The sequence below is a fragment of the Denticeps clupeoides genome, chromosome 6 (genome assembly GCF_900700375.1).
Source record: "Denticeps clupeoides chromosome 6, fDenClu1.1, whole genome shotgun sequence".
Lineage (NCBI taxonomy): Eukaryota > Metazoa > Chordata > Actinopteri > Clupeiformes > Denticipitidae > Denticeps > Denticeps clupeoides.
In genome coordinates, this window is record NC_041712.1 from 13,844,112 (window position 1) to 13,864,276 (window position 20,165).

At 45.9% G+C, this 20,165-nt stretch overlaps 1 protein-coding gene across 2 annotated transcripts; it reads right to left on the bottom strand.

Moving 5' to 3' along the window:
• Positions 1-1,206: 1,206 nt before the first annotated feature.
• On the bottom strand, positions 1,207-18,302 carry rnf145b (ring finger protein 145b). Of its 2 annotated transcripts, none has more exons than XM_028984634.1 (11): positions 18,220-18,302; positions 15,322-15,538; positions 8,818-8,926; positions 8,609-8,700; positions 7,273-7,508; positions 6,761-6,936; positions 5,994-6,134; positions 5,640-5,822; positions 5,371-5,518; positions 4,088-4,444; positions 1,207-3,098 (listed from the first exon to the last, which is right to left on the bottom strand). In XM_028984634.1, exons 2-11 carry the CDS (start codon positions 15,503-15,505, stop codon positions 2,727-2,729), a joined length of 1,998 nt encoding a protein of 665 aa, XP_028840467.1. In that variant the 5' UTR covers positions 15,506-15,538; positions 18,220-18,302; the 3' UTR covers positions 1,207-2,726. The 2 variants fall into 2 exon arrangements, with proteins under 2 accessions (XP_028840467.1, XP_028840466.1); XM_028984633.1 differs by having other exon boundaries at positions 18,113-18,285.
• Between the last annotated feature and the right edge of the window lie 1,863 nt (positions 18,303-20,165).

The following is a 20,165-nucleotide window of genomic DNA, read 5'->3' on the forward strand; positions in this document are numbered from 1 at the left end:
ATTACAACACGAGAAGTTTGGGGAAATACGATGGAAAGTTAAAGGTTTCCGGCGCAGGTGAGGAAGACCTGCGATGAAGGGCGCCGTTAAACGTCAGAACACGTCCGCGCCTGCATGTCGCGATCTAAAAAGATTTACGGGAGAGAACCGGAGGGTCCGCATGCCCCCCCCTCCCTTTAATAAGAATATGTTCCGTATAATAACAAATATTCGTACTTTTATTTAACGTGCGTTCACACTGCAATCAGACGTCAGTGACGAGATTTTACAGACGCGAACAAAATCGACAACTCGGCGACAACTGGGTCGTTTGGTGCCGCTCACACATAATAAATCTATCGAATTATTTGCACGTTTGCGTGCGTTGCGTTCGCCTTCCTCCACCGTCGTCTTCCTCCTGCGCTCCTGCCGGGCCTCCGAACTGGCCCCATGGGCCCCATCGGCATCGGGCCTGCGCATCTGTTCAAAATAAAAAAAAAAAAACGAAATCGCCTTCTGCCGAGAGGAGAAAAGAAATCTATAGGAGCACTTGAAAAAAAAAATTCTTAATTGATTCGCACAATAATAGTTGAGGGATTATTTGTTATCGCCGTTCAATTTTGCCGCGATTTTTTTTTTTTTTTTTTAAAGTCTGCCCATTCAAAGGCCTGAGCGAACTGTCGATCGAACCCGCGGACGACGTGCCTTTCTGTCATCAACTCGGTAACAACGAGCAAGAAGGGCGGCGGGGTTAAACCGCGTTCGTTCTAATTGCGCAGGTATAATAATAAAAAAATAGGTGACCGAATGCGGGGTCGCGCAGAATTATCCATTTAAAATCGGTTCCACGCACTTCGATCGGCCTCCCGGTGACGTTCAAGGACTAGAGTGGACTTCGTAAAGGCCGCGCGTGTTTGACTTAATTCTTTTTTTTTTCCCCTCCGTTTAAAGTTGATTAAGAGTCTCTCGATTGTCCAGGTGCGCCCCCGTGTGGCAGAATTCGCACTTACCGCGTCCCACAAAACGCGGGAGAAATTTACATTTAAAGGAACGGCTTTAAACCGGCGCCTAAATTAGCGTGTTTATTAAAACCAAGAAACTTGCCATTTAACCGTAATAATCGAGGATAAGCGACTTTCGATGTACAAGTGATCCGTGTAAAATACAGCAGCGCCACCTTGCGGTGACACGCCAGACTGGAGCAGAGAATCCAAAACACAAGCAGAGGCAGCTTAAAATCGCATACATTTATTTGACATTCAACTTTGTAATTTTAAACAAAAGTGAAAAAGTGTATGTAGTGAATCTATTCCAATGAACATTGGGTGCAGTTGCAAAAAGAAAAAACACAAAAAGGCAAAACATCCCCACATGAACAATTGGATACTCCATGAAACAGAATTTATTGGGGGATTTTTTTGACATAATTTATAGGTCACATGAAGCGTTCCTATAGGACAATCATGGTGTTTCACATAGATTTGGAAACATAGTTTGTGGAATACCCCTCATGACACCATGGCTTTCAAAAGTCCGTTTGTAACTGAATTTGCATCATTATTAATGCGAATGCACTGGACTATTAAATTTCCCTTTTATTATTTAACTTCAAGAGAAATGTCCAAAAGCAATCAAAAAAAAGAAATGCAAAACAGGACATCCACCGTGTGAAGTCGTACACAGGCTCTTGTGTATTCATGCTCACGTAAAAAGGTGAAGGCTGCCCAAAGCCTGTAATAATACTGCGGTCTAATTCAAAACTAGTTTTGCCAAGCCAGCATAGCGCAATCCGTGACCTTGCGCTCAATCACACTCCTACCTTCGGAAAAAAGGGCACTGAAGTGGTTCACGCAAGCGTGTCGGTCACATCATACATGCAAGCTGTGGCGTTCAACACTGTACGGCATATCAAAACAAGATTCTGGAGATATAGGCCATTTTATATATGCACATATATACACACGCACGCAAGCACGCACGCACACACTATATATGGGTTCTTTTTCCCCTCAGACATACATAGGATTATTTGGTACCTGACACGAGACAACTTTCGGAGCACCTCTGTGAGGAGACAGACATCAGTGCAAACGCAAAACTGTGCTGGCAACACACCAACTACGTACTGCTGAAAGAGGAAAGCATTCCTATAGTGATATAAGACTGGGAGCGTGCAAGCCTAAAGTTCATTTGCGGCCTCTACAGCGAGGTGCTCTACGCAGGTCTACCTCTCCGAAGCCCCGCCCCGCTGACGCTGGCCCACATCCAGCGTGGTGAGCGCCAGGCTCGTAGCGCAAGAGACGCGGGCGTGGAGACACGAGCGCGGGAGAACCAGCTAATTAGTTCGAGATGACGTGTGACATTACAAGGCAAGGCAAGCAACAGGACTGCACTCAGAACAGCCGGTGAAGCTCTACTCAACGAGGCCGAAGGAGCGGATGATGGGAGCCGTCCCCGGACAGGGACAGGCCACGAATCTAGTACAGCTTCCGATGGAGGAGGAGGAGGAGTCTGGGTTTTGGCGCTTTTATCCCAATGCCGGTCTTCAGAAGCCGTGCTGAAACGGCCACATGGCCACACAGCCCCATGGAAACAGCTGAAGTTTGGTTGTTTGCTTGAATGGCCTGTCGTCATGTGTAATGTTGGTAAATGTCTGCGTGATCGCGTGGGCGGAGTGATGTAGAGACGTTCACCCGGCGTCTACAGTTAGGAGGAGACGAGGACTCGTGTGTCTGTCATTGGCCACGTCACAGTTGAGCAGGGTGGTGCGGACAGCAGGCCGCAGCCTCAGCTGCCTGAAGCTCATTGGACAGTGGGACGTCACCTCCACTGGCCGAAGATTGGGTGGCATCCTCCACCCCGCTGGATTGAGAGGGTGGGGCATTGTCAGGAAGTTCTCCCACCGGGGGATTGTCAGGACCTTCCTGGACCACAGGGGGAGGGACTGGCTGTCCTTGTCCAGCTTCTGCTGGGACGTCTGGAGAGGCGCCGCCAGGCTGTGATTGGCTCTTGAGTTGGCTGTGACAGAGGGGGCAGCTCTCCTGCACGTAGAGCCACTTCTTCAGGCACCCAGCATGGAAGAAGTGGCTGCAGGGGGTAATGACTGCAGACTTCATGTCCTGTTTGGCAAACACACACCGAGAAGAACATTTCATTTAACAGGAAGCCAAGAGAATCGCATTCGTTCTATAGAAGTACGCCATAAGACTACTTTAAACAATACACACTTGTTCTTACACATTTTTACTAAATAATTTCCATGACTTTTCTGTTACTCTAAGGCAAATTTTCATGACCATATGTTCCCTGAAACCTCTGTGCAAATGTGAGAGGAAATTTTTTTTTTTTTTTTCAGAAAATAGTCAAACTAAACTCATGACAACCCTATTTCTTCCTCCATGGTCACGCCAGCACGAGTAAACTGGACCCCGTCATGTATGGGCATAGATAATCAGCAGTAATTTACATTCATTTTAAAAGGAGACGCAGCGGCGTTGGTGCTGGAATATGAAAAGCAACGCACGCAGTAGAATGTAGTTTTAAACAGTCTTACGGGACCTATGTACATGTTTATTTCGTGTTCCAAAACTTTTCAAGTCCTGGTAATGTCTCTTTTCAAATTCCATTACTTTCCCTGACTAAAGCAGTATACGTTGTATATCAGATGCATGTGTATTTATCACATTTGCTCAGTGGCAGCATACACAAAGCTGTCAGATCTGCTCAGAAATGCAACCTCGCTTGTGACGTGATGCATTTCTTTGACCAGTGGAGGGCACCAAAACCTCACATCTCCTAGATCTGCAGCAAATCAATCTAGACTACAGGGAGGGCCACATATACTAACGTGCCACAAACAGGACATTAATATCACCAACCATTCCCATTTTATTAAGGTGTATCCATATAAACGGCCCACCCTGTACTTTCTAAAAAATATGGTACTGTGCTTCTCAGTTTCATATATTCTTATATTTTCCAAAAAAACTAACAATTAACACAACTGTTTTCAGTAAATAAATACATGTAGTTATTGCGCAGGCATATTTGGAAACGTGTGTGTCGAGAGACAGAGTGAATTGGAGAGAAATCGAGTGAAACAAGGTACCTGGTAGCAGATGGCACAGATGTCATTGTACTGCTGTAGTTGCTGCGGCGACGCCGTGGGCAGGCTCTTGAGCTTGTTGACGGCGTCTCGCCGCAACAGGAAGCTCTGCCAGCCCAGCTGTGCCCGCAGCCAGACGTTGTAGTACGAATGCGCCAGGATTATAGTGGAGCCCATGACGGTCCACTCGCCAAACAGGGTCTCCGAAACGCCGTACGCCACCACGCACAGCGCCAACACAAACTCCAGCAGCCGATAGGTCCCGTTCACCCAGTAAATGACATCGTCCATGTTCTCCACGGGAGCCTTCCGAACTTCCTCCACCATGAAGAGGACATAGATAAGCAGAGTGCCCAGAACCTGGAAAAAGGAATCATTTTCAATAAACTATGAACATTCTGTAATTGAGAAGTCCTTTATCTAAAAAATAAATAATAATAATAATAATTAAAAGGTAAACTAAGTGATTGATTATATCAGACAATCATCTATGACTGAGGCTCCCTAAACAAGGTGCTGAGAAGCGCAGAAGAGCACTGGGTTTACATTAACATTGAAGTGCGCACGTGTCCTCCATTCCAGAACTCTTACTAAGGGGGTAGCTGGTCTACAAACCACCTGATCACAAAGTCATAAGTTCAAATCCCACTTCCTGCCGTCCGTGAGCCAGACACCTGTAACTTAATGGTTCTTATTTCACTCTGGATAAGGGTGTCAAGTGTAAATACAAAAAGTCATGATGGAAGCAGAGTGTGTTTAATCAGAAGCCCCCCCCCCCCCCCCCCCCCCCCCCCCCCCCCCCCCCCCCTGTATATAACACAGAAACAAACACAGCGAAATGTATGCAGTCGAGTGCTTATTTGTGCTTTTTTTTTTTTTTTTAAATCTGCCTTCCCAAATTCACCAATAGGAGAAGGACCATGTGCACACACGTAGCTGAGAGTGACACAGATGACAGAGGTGAATTTTCATGTACATCACAAACACAGCCACGACATGAAAGAACAAAATTTGAGTTTTTGTCATTTAATTTTCTTTGCTTGTACTTCAGTCAACCTTCAGTCAATCATTATTAGGCAATTGCTTTAAGTATTTAAAACAATTTACAATAATGAAGCTATTGTTTTTAATCCTTCTTTGAAAAAAAAAAAAAAATTGCAAGTATAGTTCTGTTAGTGTACGTATGCATAGACAAAAGTTCAATGGGCTCAGGTCAGAATTTCTCAAACTGCTGAGGTCAGTGTGCTGTGTGTTTGTATATATGCATGTTTGTTTTGTGAGCATACCTGCAAAGACGTCAGTATGCTGGACGAAATAATAATTAGAAGCCAGAAGTCCATGTGGAAGAATTGGCAGATCATATAAGCCATGTATGCTGGGAAGATCAGCAGGAACAGACAGAGGCTGACTGCTCGGAAGTGTTTCCATATGCTTCTACAGAGAAAAGGCATGTTTGAACTGAATCTGCATTATGCGCATTCAAGTGACACTGGATTATCAGACTAAAAAAAATTAATAAAACGCTCATTTTATGTTAATTGGTCGGTCAACTTACTTGTCTCTGGATGCTCCAAGCGCCAGCACGATGGGGTCAGCAATGTCCAGCATGGACTGTAGGATGGATGCCACCACAATGAAGAGGATGATGCTGAGGAGGAAGGCCCTGTGTATCACCTGCAGCTCGATCAGGCCCGTCTGCACTGACAGAACCAGCAGGGTAATGCCTTCCGTCATCCCGCTGCGAAAGCAACGTCCGCAGCGTTAGTTTTACCAACACATTCCGACCCACTGCAATTCTCTGCTGGCCTATGTGCCCGTCGGGGGTGGCTACAACCCTGTCCACACTGTCCACCGAGTGTCCGAGTCAATTTAACTGGGCAGACAACATGAGGACACTGTCCCCACTCACCGATTCATGGCGTTGTCGTTCATAAAGGCGCGGTAGCCCTGTAGGTAGAACTTGCAGAGCGTCAGAACACCCAGGGCCACAAAGGACACGGTGAACACCAGACCCAGCAGGGAGTAGGGAGAGCAACAGCATTCTGCAATACTGAACACACACACACACACACACACACAAAATGAACATAAAGGCAGAAAAATTGTACTGCAACCAACTAAACTGGGAATATGAACAACAATGTCCCTTTGGAACAAACACACATGCATGCATGCATGCATGCATGCACCTGAACCTGAACTGAGGAAAACTTTGTTCCTTTCTGCTTTGCTCCTGTGACAATGTTGGCAAACGGGACCGTTTGGTTTCGCTGGGCTGAATCAGCACCACTGCACTGGTACAGGACGAGCTATAGGAGCTATACAGTGAAAAATGACTCCAGCTTCCTCTGCGCCCCTGATGCCCCTGATACCGACTTTATCTACCAGTCTGTATTTTGTACACAAACATACATCACAGCCTTCCTGGTTTGACAGGTTAGATCCATTAAAAAGGAGCAGAAATTGTTAAATGGCTTTATTCCAATCCACATGAACCATCTGGATTAAAATAAAGACAATCGCTTTGTTAAATCTTATTGCATTTTTATTTGTGAACAAAGCTGTGTTTCTTGTCTGTGATTTTCAGAGATGTGCAGCCTTGAATTTCATTATGAACAATGAGCAGAGGAGGTCTGGTTGGATAATGGTGCATGATAACTCCCAGTAGTGAGTTACCTGGTGAGGAACAGGAAGAGCAGACGTTCACGAGAAGCGGGCTGGTCGCGCGTACTAAAGTAGCTGTAGATCTGCAGTGCAAAGAGCACCAGCCAAAAACACATAAATAGCACTGGCAGCACCAGCTGATTCCACAGGGACATGCCCAACGCCAGCAAACCGTACACTTCAACGACCTAAGAGAGAGAGTAGGAGACAGGGTAAATAAGGGATGACCTCAAATAAGAACTACCGAAGCTGAGATTGGCTTAATCGAGACTTTCAATTGGACAATATAGAACTACAGTTGGAATACACACACATTGTATATCTATGGATCTAACGTGTTTCAATAATTCTCAATTTCACAGGAAAGGAATATGTTGCTTGCAATAACTTATTTCCATTACGGTTAAACTATTTACAGATCAAATATAGTAAATCACAGGCATTTTTTTTTGGTCAGCAAGATTGTTGTAATAATATAGTAACATCCTGTGGTGTCTGCACAGTGCAATGTTTAACAGACTCACCTGCACCAACTCACGATAGGCTGTCTTGGCCAGGTTGTAGGGTACCAGGAGGTTAGAGGCCAGGAAGTAGACAACCTCCAAGCCAGTGAAGATCATGGCGAAGCGATTGATGAAGACGATGGTTTCTAGGGGCACCAGGCAGAGACGTGCCACCAGGGGGAGCAGGTGAGCAGAGAAAAGCCAGATCTGTTTTGTCTGCATCACGCAGGAGCACAGCGTACATACAACCAGCTGGCCTGCACACACACACACACACACACACACGTGGAGAGGAAGGGAGAGACAATAAAACATCCGGATAAATAGCAGGAGGGATGCAGAGATTGTTTACATAGTCGTGGTCTCGTACACAAAGCAAAAGGTGTCGATGCTCTCAATCACTGCGCACGCATATACGTCAAGATGCTGCTTTTTCATACAGCTCGGCATGCAGCTCTTGCTCACGTACCTTGCTACCTGAGACAAGCCCCCCAGGCTACCAAACAGAGCCGCAAGAAAATTGTACTCAGTGTTTAGCAGAACAATAGCAGCGATTCGGTCCTATTAATATTCCATTATTCACCGCAACCAGTGAACAGAGCAGATGTAGAAAATGAAAATTACTGTCTACATCGCTGTATATAGTAGATAATTAGTACTGTATTAAGAGTAGACTACTATACAACGTCACACACTCCCCCACTGACTTATCAATGAATGATATCACACCATATTACCTCACCGGCTATGTGGCTACTGTTTTACAACCAGACCTGTGTTAATCTCCAGCAGATAGCAGACATGAGCGCAGCTGATTGGATGACACGTCACGCCTACCTGACTCCTACGCAAAGTCGACGTGGAAAACGTGACATGCCTTGGTGGGGCACAAGGCGAATCATCCTGTGTATGACATTTGGGTAATGTTTCTGCTACGTGTTCAGTGTGGTCAGGTGGCGCGTTTGTTGCGATAGGAGACGAGCCTCGATGGAAATCAAGCCCCTCCCAGAGTCCTTCTCCACCGCTACATCACACACAGCCAAAGAGAGCAGTGCAACCCAACACGGCTGCAACGTGAGCCTTCATCCCCATCTAAATGCCACAAGCCTTTCAATCTGCGTGAATGTAAGTAGGTGTGCCGATCTCCCACAAGGCCCGAAACCACATAAAAAAAAAAATGTAAAAACTCCCTTAGACTTAAAAATGGGGACCTATAGCGCAGACAAATTACACATTTACAGCAATGGAACATGAAAGTACACGCAAGACTATTTTTAGCTTATCATTTCCATAGAAATGCATGAATCAAACGTTTCCATTCCGCAACAGTTGTAAGGAACATGGGTCACTTTCTCACCGATCAGCGCTGTGGTGAAACGGTTCATGGACAGCGGGTCCAGGTAGAGGGGTCCTTCGTAGCCTGAGTCCAGCTCACTACGAACATAGTCCCTGCAAGTGACAAAGCATTAGCCATTAATGTGAGCTTAAAAAAAAAAAATTTTAATTCCATGTCTGTCTGTCTGTCTGTGTGTGTGTGTGTGTGTGTGTGTGTGTGTGTACACTGACCTGGAGACCTGGTGTCCAGCATACAGCAGTAGGGCTGTAAGGACGTACAGATAGAGCTGCACCAGGTGCTGACGAGGCAGAGTCAACAAAACCAGACTCAAGATATAACCTGGCGAGAAGCAGAGAGAGGGGGTGACATTTTATTTAAGGCACGAGGGTTTCGCTTTCCCGACAAAACACAACCTGTCTCCGCTGTCATCTAGTCACACAGCCGGGCAACGTCATTGGGGGAAAGAGGGGTACAACACGGAGAGCTACGGCATCATCATTAATGAGACGCTGAACAGCAAGTGCCACCGGCAGGACAGCCTGCCAGCGCACTGCCCTGCCTCTCGATGACACGCACAATCTCCAGCTTCCGATCACACATGCCACTGCGACCAGAAATCCAGCCATAAAGAAACCGCTGCTGCGATTCCTATGGCAAATGTTTTTTAATGCCGTTTTTATGTGCGGTTGTTAAAAATCGCAGTCACTGCTGGGTACGTGATAATCCTGGAAGAGGCCACCAAATTCCAGCCACCAGAGATGGATTTCAAACACACAGCCTTAAGACACGTGTTCTTCTCAGGAGTGCCGAGTCCTGGGTCAAATGTCAAATGTCACAGTATCATCCAGATGCCAAAGTCTGCAGAGCCTCTCATTCGACGAACAGGGAGTAGCCATCACCCGTCTCTTATTCTAGTGGGCGATGGGTGGGACCTCGGCTGAAAAGGCCTACAGGCCTTCCATTACACACAACCAACACAACACGAAGACCACACAGCATCTCCTGCTGAGGGTATGTGGCCAACAGTAAAAGCCCTCAGTTGTTGGGTGGGAGGGTGTGTGTGTGTGTGTGTGTGTGTGTGTGTGTGTACGCATGAGATCCTCTGGAAAGCCTGACTGTGCGACGGGCAGGAAGAGCTTTAATCTTTACAGAGGATGGCTCCTGTCCACTGTCCTCTCTGTGGCTCACACACACACACACACACACACACACAGTTTGGCTGATGCGGCCTTATGTAATGCGGAGCGCTATATTCTGCATCACTGCCCCACTGCTGAGCTGAAACTCATTAACGCATCTTAATCTGCCACAGCTCAAGAACACAAATGTGCCTGGGTGTGTACACACACACACACACACACACAGCTTTATTAGCACAGCGGACACTGCTGGTTGGCACAAGACAATACACTACATTGTCCTTTAAAGAAGTGGTCGCAGGTTGAGTCGAGTTTTCTGACAGACAGAGAAACAGATTCAGCAATTTTCCCTCCCACAGCAGCTCCAGGCGGTCTGACAGCACGGCCAGGCCTTCATACCCTGGGCACCCAAGACACAGGCTGCATATATCTGCATTTTTTCCCCCCCTTTTATTCCTAAGCGATAAGACAGCGGCATTTTTATCACACCGTGCTCAGGTAAAAAGGTCAACGCCTGATACGTCAGCATGAGGAACGCAGAGGTGAGGACCTCACGTCGGCACAATGTGCGCAAACGTGAACCAGTTGCAAAATCATAATACTGTTATGCTGGAGCCACTTATCAGTTCCCGAGTTTACACAGCAGACAGGAGTCACCTCTGATCCCAGAAATGGTCAAAACACAAGAAAGGTGTCCTCCTTATCTGAGCCAGTCACGATGATTAGACAGGCAAGTTAAATACTGCGATTTAACAAGGAGACTTTTCTCAGCTTTTACGCAGCGATCAATATCGAACAAGCGCCGCGCGGCGGCTGCGGCCGGGGCAGAACTTTCCCACGTTCCTCAACACAGGATGCTGACAGCTCGGAGCCGTGCGCCAGGCGCGCAGTCGAACGCGTTCCTTCTTGCTGCGTCCAGACATGCTCTCCATTCCACTGACAGGAAGTTTATAAAACTTTGCGCAGAAAGCGTACGTACGATCAAAGGGCAAAAAAATGCGTGTGCAAAGAATTTGTGAAAAACACACACACGCCTGCATGCAATGTATAGTTTAGAAATCGCACTCTACCTGGTTCGCACATAGATTTGGAGCCCTAACCCAACCCGTCTTGGGCCAAGAATTTGCCATTTACATAAATAATTTACATTTCAACAGATTAGGTTAGGATTTGATTCAAATAATGTGTTTTACTTGTATATTGACAATTATACTATTATATGTGACTGAAAAAATGCAATTAAATATACAGTGTACTCACTAGCACAAGGAATTATTATACACGTACTAATGCCACTGACGTCTTCACCCCCATAAACGTTTGCACGCGTGGGTCAGAGTTTGCGTATGTGGGTGTTTTTTTCTATAGATTGCAACATATGCGTTGGTCCCATTTTATGCGTACAGAACAGAACAGACCTCAGAGCTGGCAAGCAAAGGTTACACAGTTAACCCATGAGTGAGAATCACTAACAATCCCATGATAACATACTGTACAAACAAGTTGCCTACAACAATGACATCGAAATATTGTAGATTATGCAATATTCAACTTATATGAGGACAACTGTCTATTATTATGATATGTTTGTAAGTGAAAAAACTTAGAAACAGCAGGAAAATTACACTAATTTCCTACACTAATACACTCATTTATTTTTAAATTAGTGTAGTCTGAGGAAGGATGCCTTTAGTTCCTCCCTCACACGCCAAATCATGTATTCAACTTTGAAATACCATCTTACTGGCAATCAATCACCAAAGGGAAGAATCGCAAGATATTGCACTTTTGTTGTACCACCCCTGTGTGACAGTGAAACGACAGCAAGTCCACCAAGTGCTGGAAGGAACGGCGATACAATATGTAGATTTACTACAGAGACTGATATTGCATAGTCGTTCATCTTGTCAGTGCAGTGTTGAATCCAGAACATCTCAGGTCCACCTCAGGGGTAGTGGTGGCCTAGTGGTTAAGGAAGCGGCCCCATAATCAGAAGGTTGCCGGTTCGAATCCCGAGCCGCCAAGGTGCCACTGAGCAAAGCACCGTCCCCACACACTGCTCCCCGGGCGCTTGTCATGGCTGCCCACTGCTCACTCAGGGTGATGGGTTAAATGCAGAGGACAAATTTCACTGTGTGCACCGTGTGCTGTGCTGCTGTGTATCACATGTGACAATCACTTCACTTTTTTTTTCTTTTTTCAGAACTCTAAAACAAATTGTAGGAACAACGAGCACATCGCTCATTGTGTGTTCAAACTATCAAATGTTGAGGAAAAAAAAAAAATGTATACGCTTCAACCATAACATTTTCTCTGGCACCTCTTAAGGACATTCCAAGGATCAAGGCAATAAAGATTTTACAGCTTTTTCCCCCCCTCACAGAAGGTCAGCTCTGGTCAGGACAGCATATGGAAGTAAATATTAGAGAACAGTGGCTAACTTTCACATCATCTTTTGAAAGCATGAGAACTGGACTGAGATGATTTCTCTGAAATCACCTTTCAGGTATTTCCCAGTTAAAAACAAACTGCTCAAAATCTAAAGAAGCTGTACTGACCACGGCCATGGAAAAAGCAGCCTGATTATTAAAAACGAGGCTTTAAAAGCACCCCGTTGTGGGCTTACATTCTGAAGCCTTTCAATTTGGGACTTGCATGTCTGGAGAAAGTTAAGAGACCTCATCAATGTATTTTCCGCACGCAAATTTTTGAATCAATGGATGTGCGGATCAAATCTAAACTGCAAATAAAAAGTCTTGGGAGGTCTTAAATGATCTAAAAAACCCTACAAACCCACAAAAAAAAACACAACTACCTAATTAGTTTTATGCAGAATTTTGTGCATAACCATCACAAGTTGATGAATGCTTAATGAGCACAGCCTCATCGGTGACTGTATAGGAGCTCAGCCTTTAGAGAGGATAGCACAGGGTCCCAACCCAGTGGCTGCTGCTCATTTCAAGGTGGTTTTGGGGGAGGAGTCTGAGGCAGATGTCTAGATTGGGGCGATGGTTTAATTGCAGCGCAGCATGAAGGGTTTAATTACGGCTTTAACGACCACACACTTCACCGCACTTATGTTTATAACCACCAGCTTCTCCTGACTCTGCATTTCCACTCACCTCACAAGAGGCGGAAGACGGTCCAACACACGCACACTTTTGTTTTAGCACTGTTGTGTGGCGGTGGTGATAACATTCCTACATAGTAGTACATTTATTATGTTAAAACTAAAATGACGACATCACACGCAGAGAAACACAGCGCATCGGAAAACTGGCAGTAGATCCTGGCTCAGTACCAGGCTCACTTGCTGGCACTCCCACTCACTGAAAACACATCACAGGACGCAGCGATGGCCATACAGTGGCATGGAAGGCGACTTCGCTCAAATGGAAAATGTTTGTGCAGCAAACCACCCAGTCGCAGAACAGATTCATCATAGATCAGGGGTCGGCGTCCTATAAGTGAAGTGAATGTCACATGTGATAGCCATGACAGGCACCCGGGGAGCAGTGTGTGGGGACGGTGCTTTACTCAGTGACACCTCAGTGGCACCTTGGCGGATCAGGATTCGAACCAGCAACCTTCTGATTACGGGGCCGCTTCCTTAACCGCTAGGCCACCACTGCCCCTTTATCAGTTGACATGTAAAATGAAGATAGCGCTGCATATATTATTTGAACTTTTATGACCTGAATAAAAGAACTCGGCTAGTGTGTTGCTTGTGAAAATTAATTTATGTATTAATTAATTAAATGTATTAATTTACAAGTGTAAAAACCCGACCAGGCATGTTCAAAAAGAGCTGGTCATCGTAACACAACTGCTTAGCAACTTAAACTCAACATATGCAAACCATTAACCACTAAATAGTATAAATAACAGTTTACTCACCCCGAGAGGAGTCAGATTTTGAAACGCTTGTCTAATCGAACAAACTGATTAACAGCTCTGGTGGGCATATATGCAAATAGGGAATCTGTGACTCATATTTTGAGTAACAAAAAAAAGCTGTTAATATAACATCGCAAAAATGTGCAAGTTTAAACAAATTGCATTTACATAAGGCGGCTGCTGATTAAAGAAAACATTAACACATTACAAATGAACTGTAATGAACGTGAAAGTGAAGTGATTGTCATTGTGAAACCCTGCAGCACAGCACACGGTGACACAACGAAATGTGGGTTTTTTTTCTAAATCTCAAAGGAAATTGCTTCTCTGCTTTTAACCATCACCCTTGGTGAGCTGTGGGCAGAGATGACAGGCGCCCGGGGAGCAGTGTGTGGGGACGGTGCTTTGCTCAGTGGCATCTTGGCGGATCGGGATTCGAACCGGCAACCTTCTGAGTATGGGTCGCTTCCTTAACCGCTAGTATACACAACGGCCTACGTACACTAGGTTTTTCCCCTCAAAATGTGTCTGATCATGTTACATTTGCAGTCTACAGGAAAAAGGACAACACCAGATACGTTATTTGAATTGTTCCTGTTTTGAATAACCACAAAAATATGAATAAAAACCTACATTTAAACCGCACAGAACTTTAGAATATAATATACACTGCGCAAGCTTACAATTCAACAATAATTTCGTCAGGTTTCTCTTTCAAGAGTATCTCTTCCATTCAATAATTACCAGTTATGGACGAGCAGGGAAACAAGGTCAACTCTCGAATTACAGCAGCCTATAAAGCCACTGTTGATGGAGTCTAACAAGCCCAATGCATCAAGGAATCGAGTCAAAAACAGCGCCCGGAGTCTTAAATATCGACAGGGAAGTATAAGACATTCCTGGGTACCACATTCATAGTAATCAAGAATCACTCTTCGAAGCTCAAAATCCAAACTGGTGCGGTCCTCACAATTCATTTGTGGAGACCCAAGAACAGGATCGAACACAATAACCTGTGTCCTGGCCGAGATCGCTGTCCATTCATCCTAGGGTAACAGGGAGCCGCTGCCAAGACTGGCTGGAGACACAGAAAATCTGTGTGGATCTGTGTTACATTGAGACGACAGGGCTTCTGAGCAAAATGCCCGTTTGTCTCCAGTTGATAGTCGCTGTAACCAGATGACGTAACCAGTCAAGGGCTCGTTTACTCAACTCAAAAGTTGTCGAGGCCAAAAACAACTAGTGCAAACTTACCAAGGGAACACTGGAAAACGGGTGTGGAGATGAGCAATCTCCACGAACATGGCAAATATCATGTTGAATTCGCTGTGGATGTGAATCTTTCCAGGAAATGCTGTTGTCGAGGTGGGGATTGGCTGATAAGCTACTACAGCAATAAAATCTGTACAGCACATTTACATTGAGGCGTTTATCAGACGCCCTTATCTGGAGCGACTTACAATCAGTAGTTACCTGGAGCAATAAACTTAACGCGGAGTTGCTCAGGGACACAAGTGGGGTTTGAACCTGTGACTTTGGGGTCTTCTGGTTCATAGGCATGTGTTAACAAACGAGGCTAGTCCCACCCCATCAGTGCACAATGCAAACAAGCGTTGCACGCATAGATATACAGAGAATGAAGAGGCTATGACATCGTACGGTCATCTAAAGCGTCCCATTTTGGTTGTGCGGACTCACCAACATAGTGCAGGTAGAGGGCCAGGTACTTGTACTGGAAGAGAGGGTTGTTGCTCAGGCTGCTGCGCTGGATCTTCTGGAAGAAGGAGGAGACGTCCCAGCGGTACAGCACCTCCAGCAGCATGATGCTAGGCACCCGCAGGCCCACGTTCAGCACCGCTTCTACGCGGTCTTTCAGCGGCATCGTCGAACGGGGCTCACTGCACGCAACTCACGGCTGCCAGGAAGAAGAGAGCGAGGTGAGACGAGTACGTGTTACAAGCCACACAGACAGTGCTGTAATACACAAGTTATTAAATGTATATATATATAGACGTTTCCTGCTGCAGGACAGTCCATGTATTGACATTTATTGAGACGTGTGCTGAAGTGAAGTGATTGTCATTGTGATACACAGCAGCACAGCACACGGTGCACACAGTGAAATTTGTCCTCTTCATTTAACCATCACCCTGAGTGAGCAGTGGGCAGCCGTGACAGGCGCCCGGGGAGCAGTGTGTGGGGACGGTGCTTTGCTCAGTGGCACCTTGGCGGATCGGGATTCGAACCGGCAACCTTCTGATTACGGGGCCGCTTCCTTAACCGCTAGGCCACCACTGCCCCGGGAATACTGCCTTCCCCTTTAAATACTCTTCATTTGGGTATATTATGCAGGGCTATATTAAAAGGTGGCCACAGTAGTCAAAGCATATAGTCAAACACTTAGTTCACACAACAATATGAAAACGCTCAAGGTTATCAGACAACACCAAATGTATTGATTTAATGAATGCCTTTTTTAATGAACGGGTTTGTTTGGCTAAGCTGCCCACTTGCTGTGTGTGTATTGGAAACACTGGGCACACACACACCTGTTACACACAGATATGTGAAACACTCGTGTTCCTCAGTGCTTCACCACATGAAAAATGTGACTCGGATCCATCTGCAAAGTACCCATAAAAGCACAAAAGCAGCTATTTAACCTTAATCTGATTTGCCTCCTTCCTAAATGTACTTTTTAACACGAAAACACTGTGGCCGTGTAAAAAGGAGAGTTATCAGAATCCACATCCTCTGCAACAGACCTATTTGTCCAGGAGAAAACGTGGCAACGCTGCGGCACCCTGGACACGCTCCAGAAGTCTACGGTTGTGCAGAGAACAATAGAACCTCAGGAGAACCTTTCATGGACATTCCAGGCCGCCAAGGATTCCAGTCTGAGCGTGTTCGTGGCGCAACGCAACAATCGTGGGTCAGGAGAGCTCGATCTGCTGACTCCAAATAAACATTCCCAGAGCCACTGGAGAAAGCAAGCCGAGCCCATCTACACGGCCGGGACCGGTTCTGGAAAACCCATCCCGAAATGGCAAGTGACACAGTTCAGGCACAGCTAACATGGTCTCTTTACAGATAGTTAATACAGAGTATGAACCAAAACACACTGCCCGCAGGGGGACACAAAGTGAAAGTGAAGTTATTGTCATTGTGATACACTGCAGCACAGCACACGGTGACACAACGAAATGTGTCCTCTGCTTTTAACCATCACCCTTGGTGAGCAGTGGGCAGCCATGACAGGCAGGAGCAGTGCTAGGGCCACCACTGCCCCAAAACTGCACAGTGCACGAAAGAAACTAAAATGGGGTTCGCAAGAAAAGGTCCCAGCAGTAAGCAAGTTCAGTCGTTTTGGGGGGGGGGACGCGTAGGTTCTTAATTTAACTCCTTATTGTGTTTACTTTACTTGCTGTTGCCACCGCGTCCATTAACTGTGTTACAGAAGCGTAACACGAATAAAGCTTGCATGACGGTTAGCACAGATGATTCGAAACGTAGGGCGAGTGTAGGGTGATCTTGGCGGGAGCAGGTTTGCTCTCCCAGTAATGAATGAAACTACTTTGCTATGGGGGGGGTTTCTATGCCCCTTAAAATCATACAGAAATCCATATAATCTGCCACCTGTGTTATAGGTAATAATCCTTATAACAGCCATTTGCCCACCACAAACACTACACTGCATTAAAGGATAGTATAATATTGTAATAGTGAGGAACTTCAGCGTTGCTATATGGTCATATGGTTACATCCCGAATGAATAAAACAGTGATCCGGCTTTTCATTTATGTCCTTCCCTTTACTCAATCTTTAACAATAATGTGCATAAATGGGTCAATGTAATCAGCAGCCAAATCAATTCAAATAAGACTCCACACCTGCACAAGGCCACAGTTACACTACAAATGGACAGAAGCGCTTACTTTTACTGTACCGACCCGGAGCATGCAACTGAAAGCAACATGCCATCGCACACCGACACCAGATTTCGAACTCCCATCTCCTTTTAATAAAGTAGATGAGAGTAGACGAGAGCAGAGCATGACTTGCTGCTGCTGCTGATGCTGATGATGATGATGATGATGATGATGATGATGATGCGCGCATGAACTCTAGTAACCCCGGTCCGTCTGACCGCGCGGGGTAACCAGCGTTTAACGGGGCCGATAAATCTGTGCGAGATTACGCACTTGATCTCGCAGTGAAACGCCAGCGGCACCGGCGGCGGCGTTAACAACAGTGACGTTGTTTACGTTAATAACCCAGCATCGTTTCCCAACTTCACCGAGCCGAGGGGGGGGCGAACCCTCGGCCTCGCTCACACACGCTACACACAAACGATCGCACAGCAACGACAACATGGTGCGGCCAAAGGCCACCCCCAACACCGCCTGACGCGACGCTGGCCGCCCTCAGCACCGCGAACTCAAATCCGCTATTTCACCCGAGCCGCCCCGCGGGACGCTGAAATACCTACGCGGTACCGATTCACTCGACGCCGGCGTTTAATTCCGTTGCTCGTCGCTTGTCCGGCCGAACCTCGACCATGGTAACTCGTCTAGCCGTCCGTGATGGGGGACCCACCGTGGAACGCAGCGTAGCCTCGGCTGCGCTCACCGCTCAGCCCGGCGGCCATTAGAGTATGAGAAGGGGGCGCGTTGCGCATGCGCGGAGTCTCTTTTCCCAACGAGAACGACGACTCTCAACTAAATCTCGTTCATGCAGGCATGCAGTTCCATTGAAGTGTTGAGATTAGTAGGAGCACAAAACACCAAGACACTCAAGGGCCTGGGCTTGTATCACTTCTGTATCACCGATTGTATCACTTCTGTACATAAATACATTTGAGAGATCGAATAGGTAGATGTGTTTCAAAATTATGTACTGATTATGCTGATTTTTAAGTCAGCCCACTGCAACAAGCACGATTTACTGACAACAACGTGGTCACACAAACGGCAGTTTTGCGCGCCATTCAGAAATTATATTTTGAGGAACTATACATGGTTTTATTTAAAGGCAGTGGACTGTACTGCTGCCATCGACGCGTCTCTGAAAGGTCCCTTGCAGATGTTCTTTGCTCGCTGAAGAGTTTTAGCCAATGGATCGCTGCGATCGCGACACGTGACTTGATGCGGACGGAAACTATGAGTCGTGGCTTCTGCTCGGGCAGAGCTTCCCCAGCACTGCGTCGTTGGAGCGTGGAGGTCCTTCTCCACTTACCGCCGCAAAGTACGCCGCCCAACGCTGTGCATGGGCCGGAAGCAAACGTTTGCAAAACTCTAATCACGGCAATATTTTCTTTTTTTTTTTTCGTTTAATATTTCAGTAATGACCACTTAAAACCCAGTCTCACAGGATGGTAATCACTGTTAAATTTCGCTTATGCGTTGAATAAACGGAGCAGTATATGCGACATTCATATGACAGTGAAATGGGGGAAATGTTTGCATAATGTTAGAACGCTTTCTGTTCAGTAAGATTCTTGTAAATTGTGTGAGCGCCCTCCCGTGGCTAGAATAAGAACGGAGAGCCGCAGGCGTGTGGAGCAATGAGAAATATCTAATTCTAGCACAGACACCCCCTGGGACTCCGTATTTAAAGCCAAAACCAAATCTTAACCTTGACCCCAGAGGAAACACCCCTCAGAAATCCCAGAGGCTGGAGGGTTAGGGAATCCTTAAAGGGAAATAGGATCCATTCCCATCTCTCTCTGGGCCTTTAATGAAAGTCCAGTCATTTTCTTGCCTTCTCCTTTCTGGTCCACATCCAAGCATCTGACTATCGTGTAATATAATAAATCATGACGTAAACAGACTCATACCTGTGTCCTGGCAGTTACAATATCTTGTACACACTGATGTGGATCAAGTTCCTGCATCCATGCACTCACGTGTGTGTCAGAAAAAGAAAAAAAAATTCCTCTGCTTTCCTCTTCTTTATTTTACAGGGTGGTGTGCCCGTGATAAATGTGAAAGCCCACACGGATTCCCCAGTATGCATTTCTTACTTGCAAATCTGGCTATGAAGTAACGATACGTCTGCTCGCTTTTCCGTTTTCTTTCTCATACTTTTTTTGTCAACAATTACTCATATTTTAGCCAAACTGTTATACAGCGCGTGTGACTAAACATCAGATCTCCAATGCCAGAAAGCTCACAGCATTGTTCATCAAGTTATAGTATTAAGAAGATATACAGTACAGGCCATATTTTTGACACACCTTCTCATTCAAAATGTACTTAACCCAAAAAGGTGAAATATCTGAAAACATGTTTTATATTCTAGTTTCTTTGCTCTGATTACTGCTTTGCACACTCTTGGCATTCTCTCGATGAGCTTCAAGAGGTCGTCACCTGAAATGGTTTTCCAACAGTCTTGAAGGAGTTCCCACTTGTTGGTCCCTTTACCTTCACTCTGTGGTCCAGCTCACCCCAAACCATCTCAACTGGGTTCAGGTCCGGTGACTGTGGAGGCCAGGTCTCCACTTTTTGTTAAGTACATAACTCCACATGTGTTCATTCATAGTT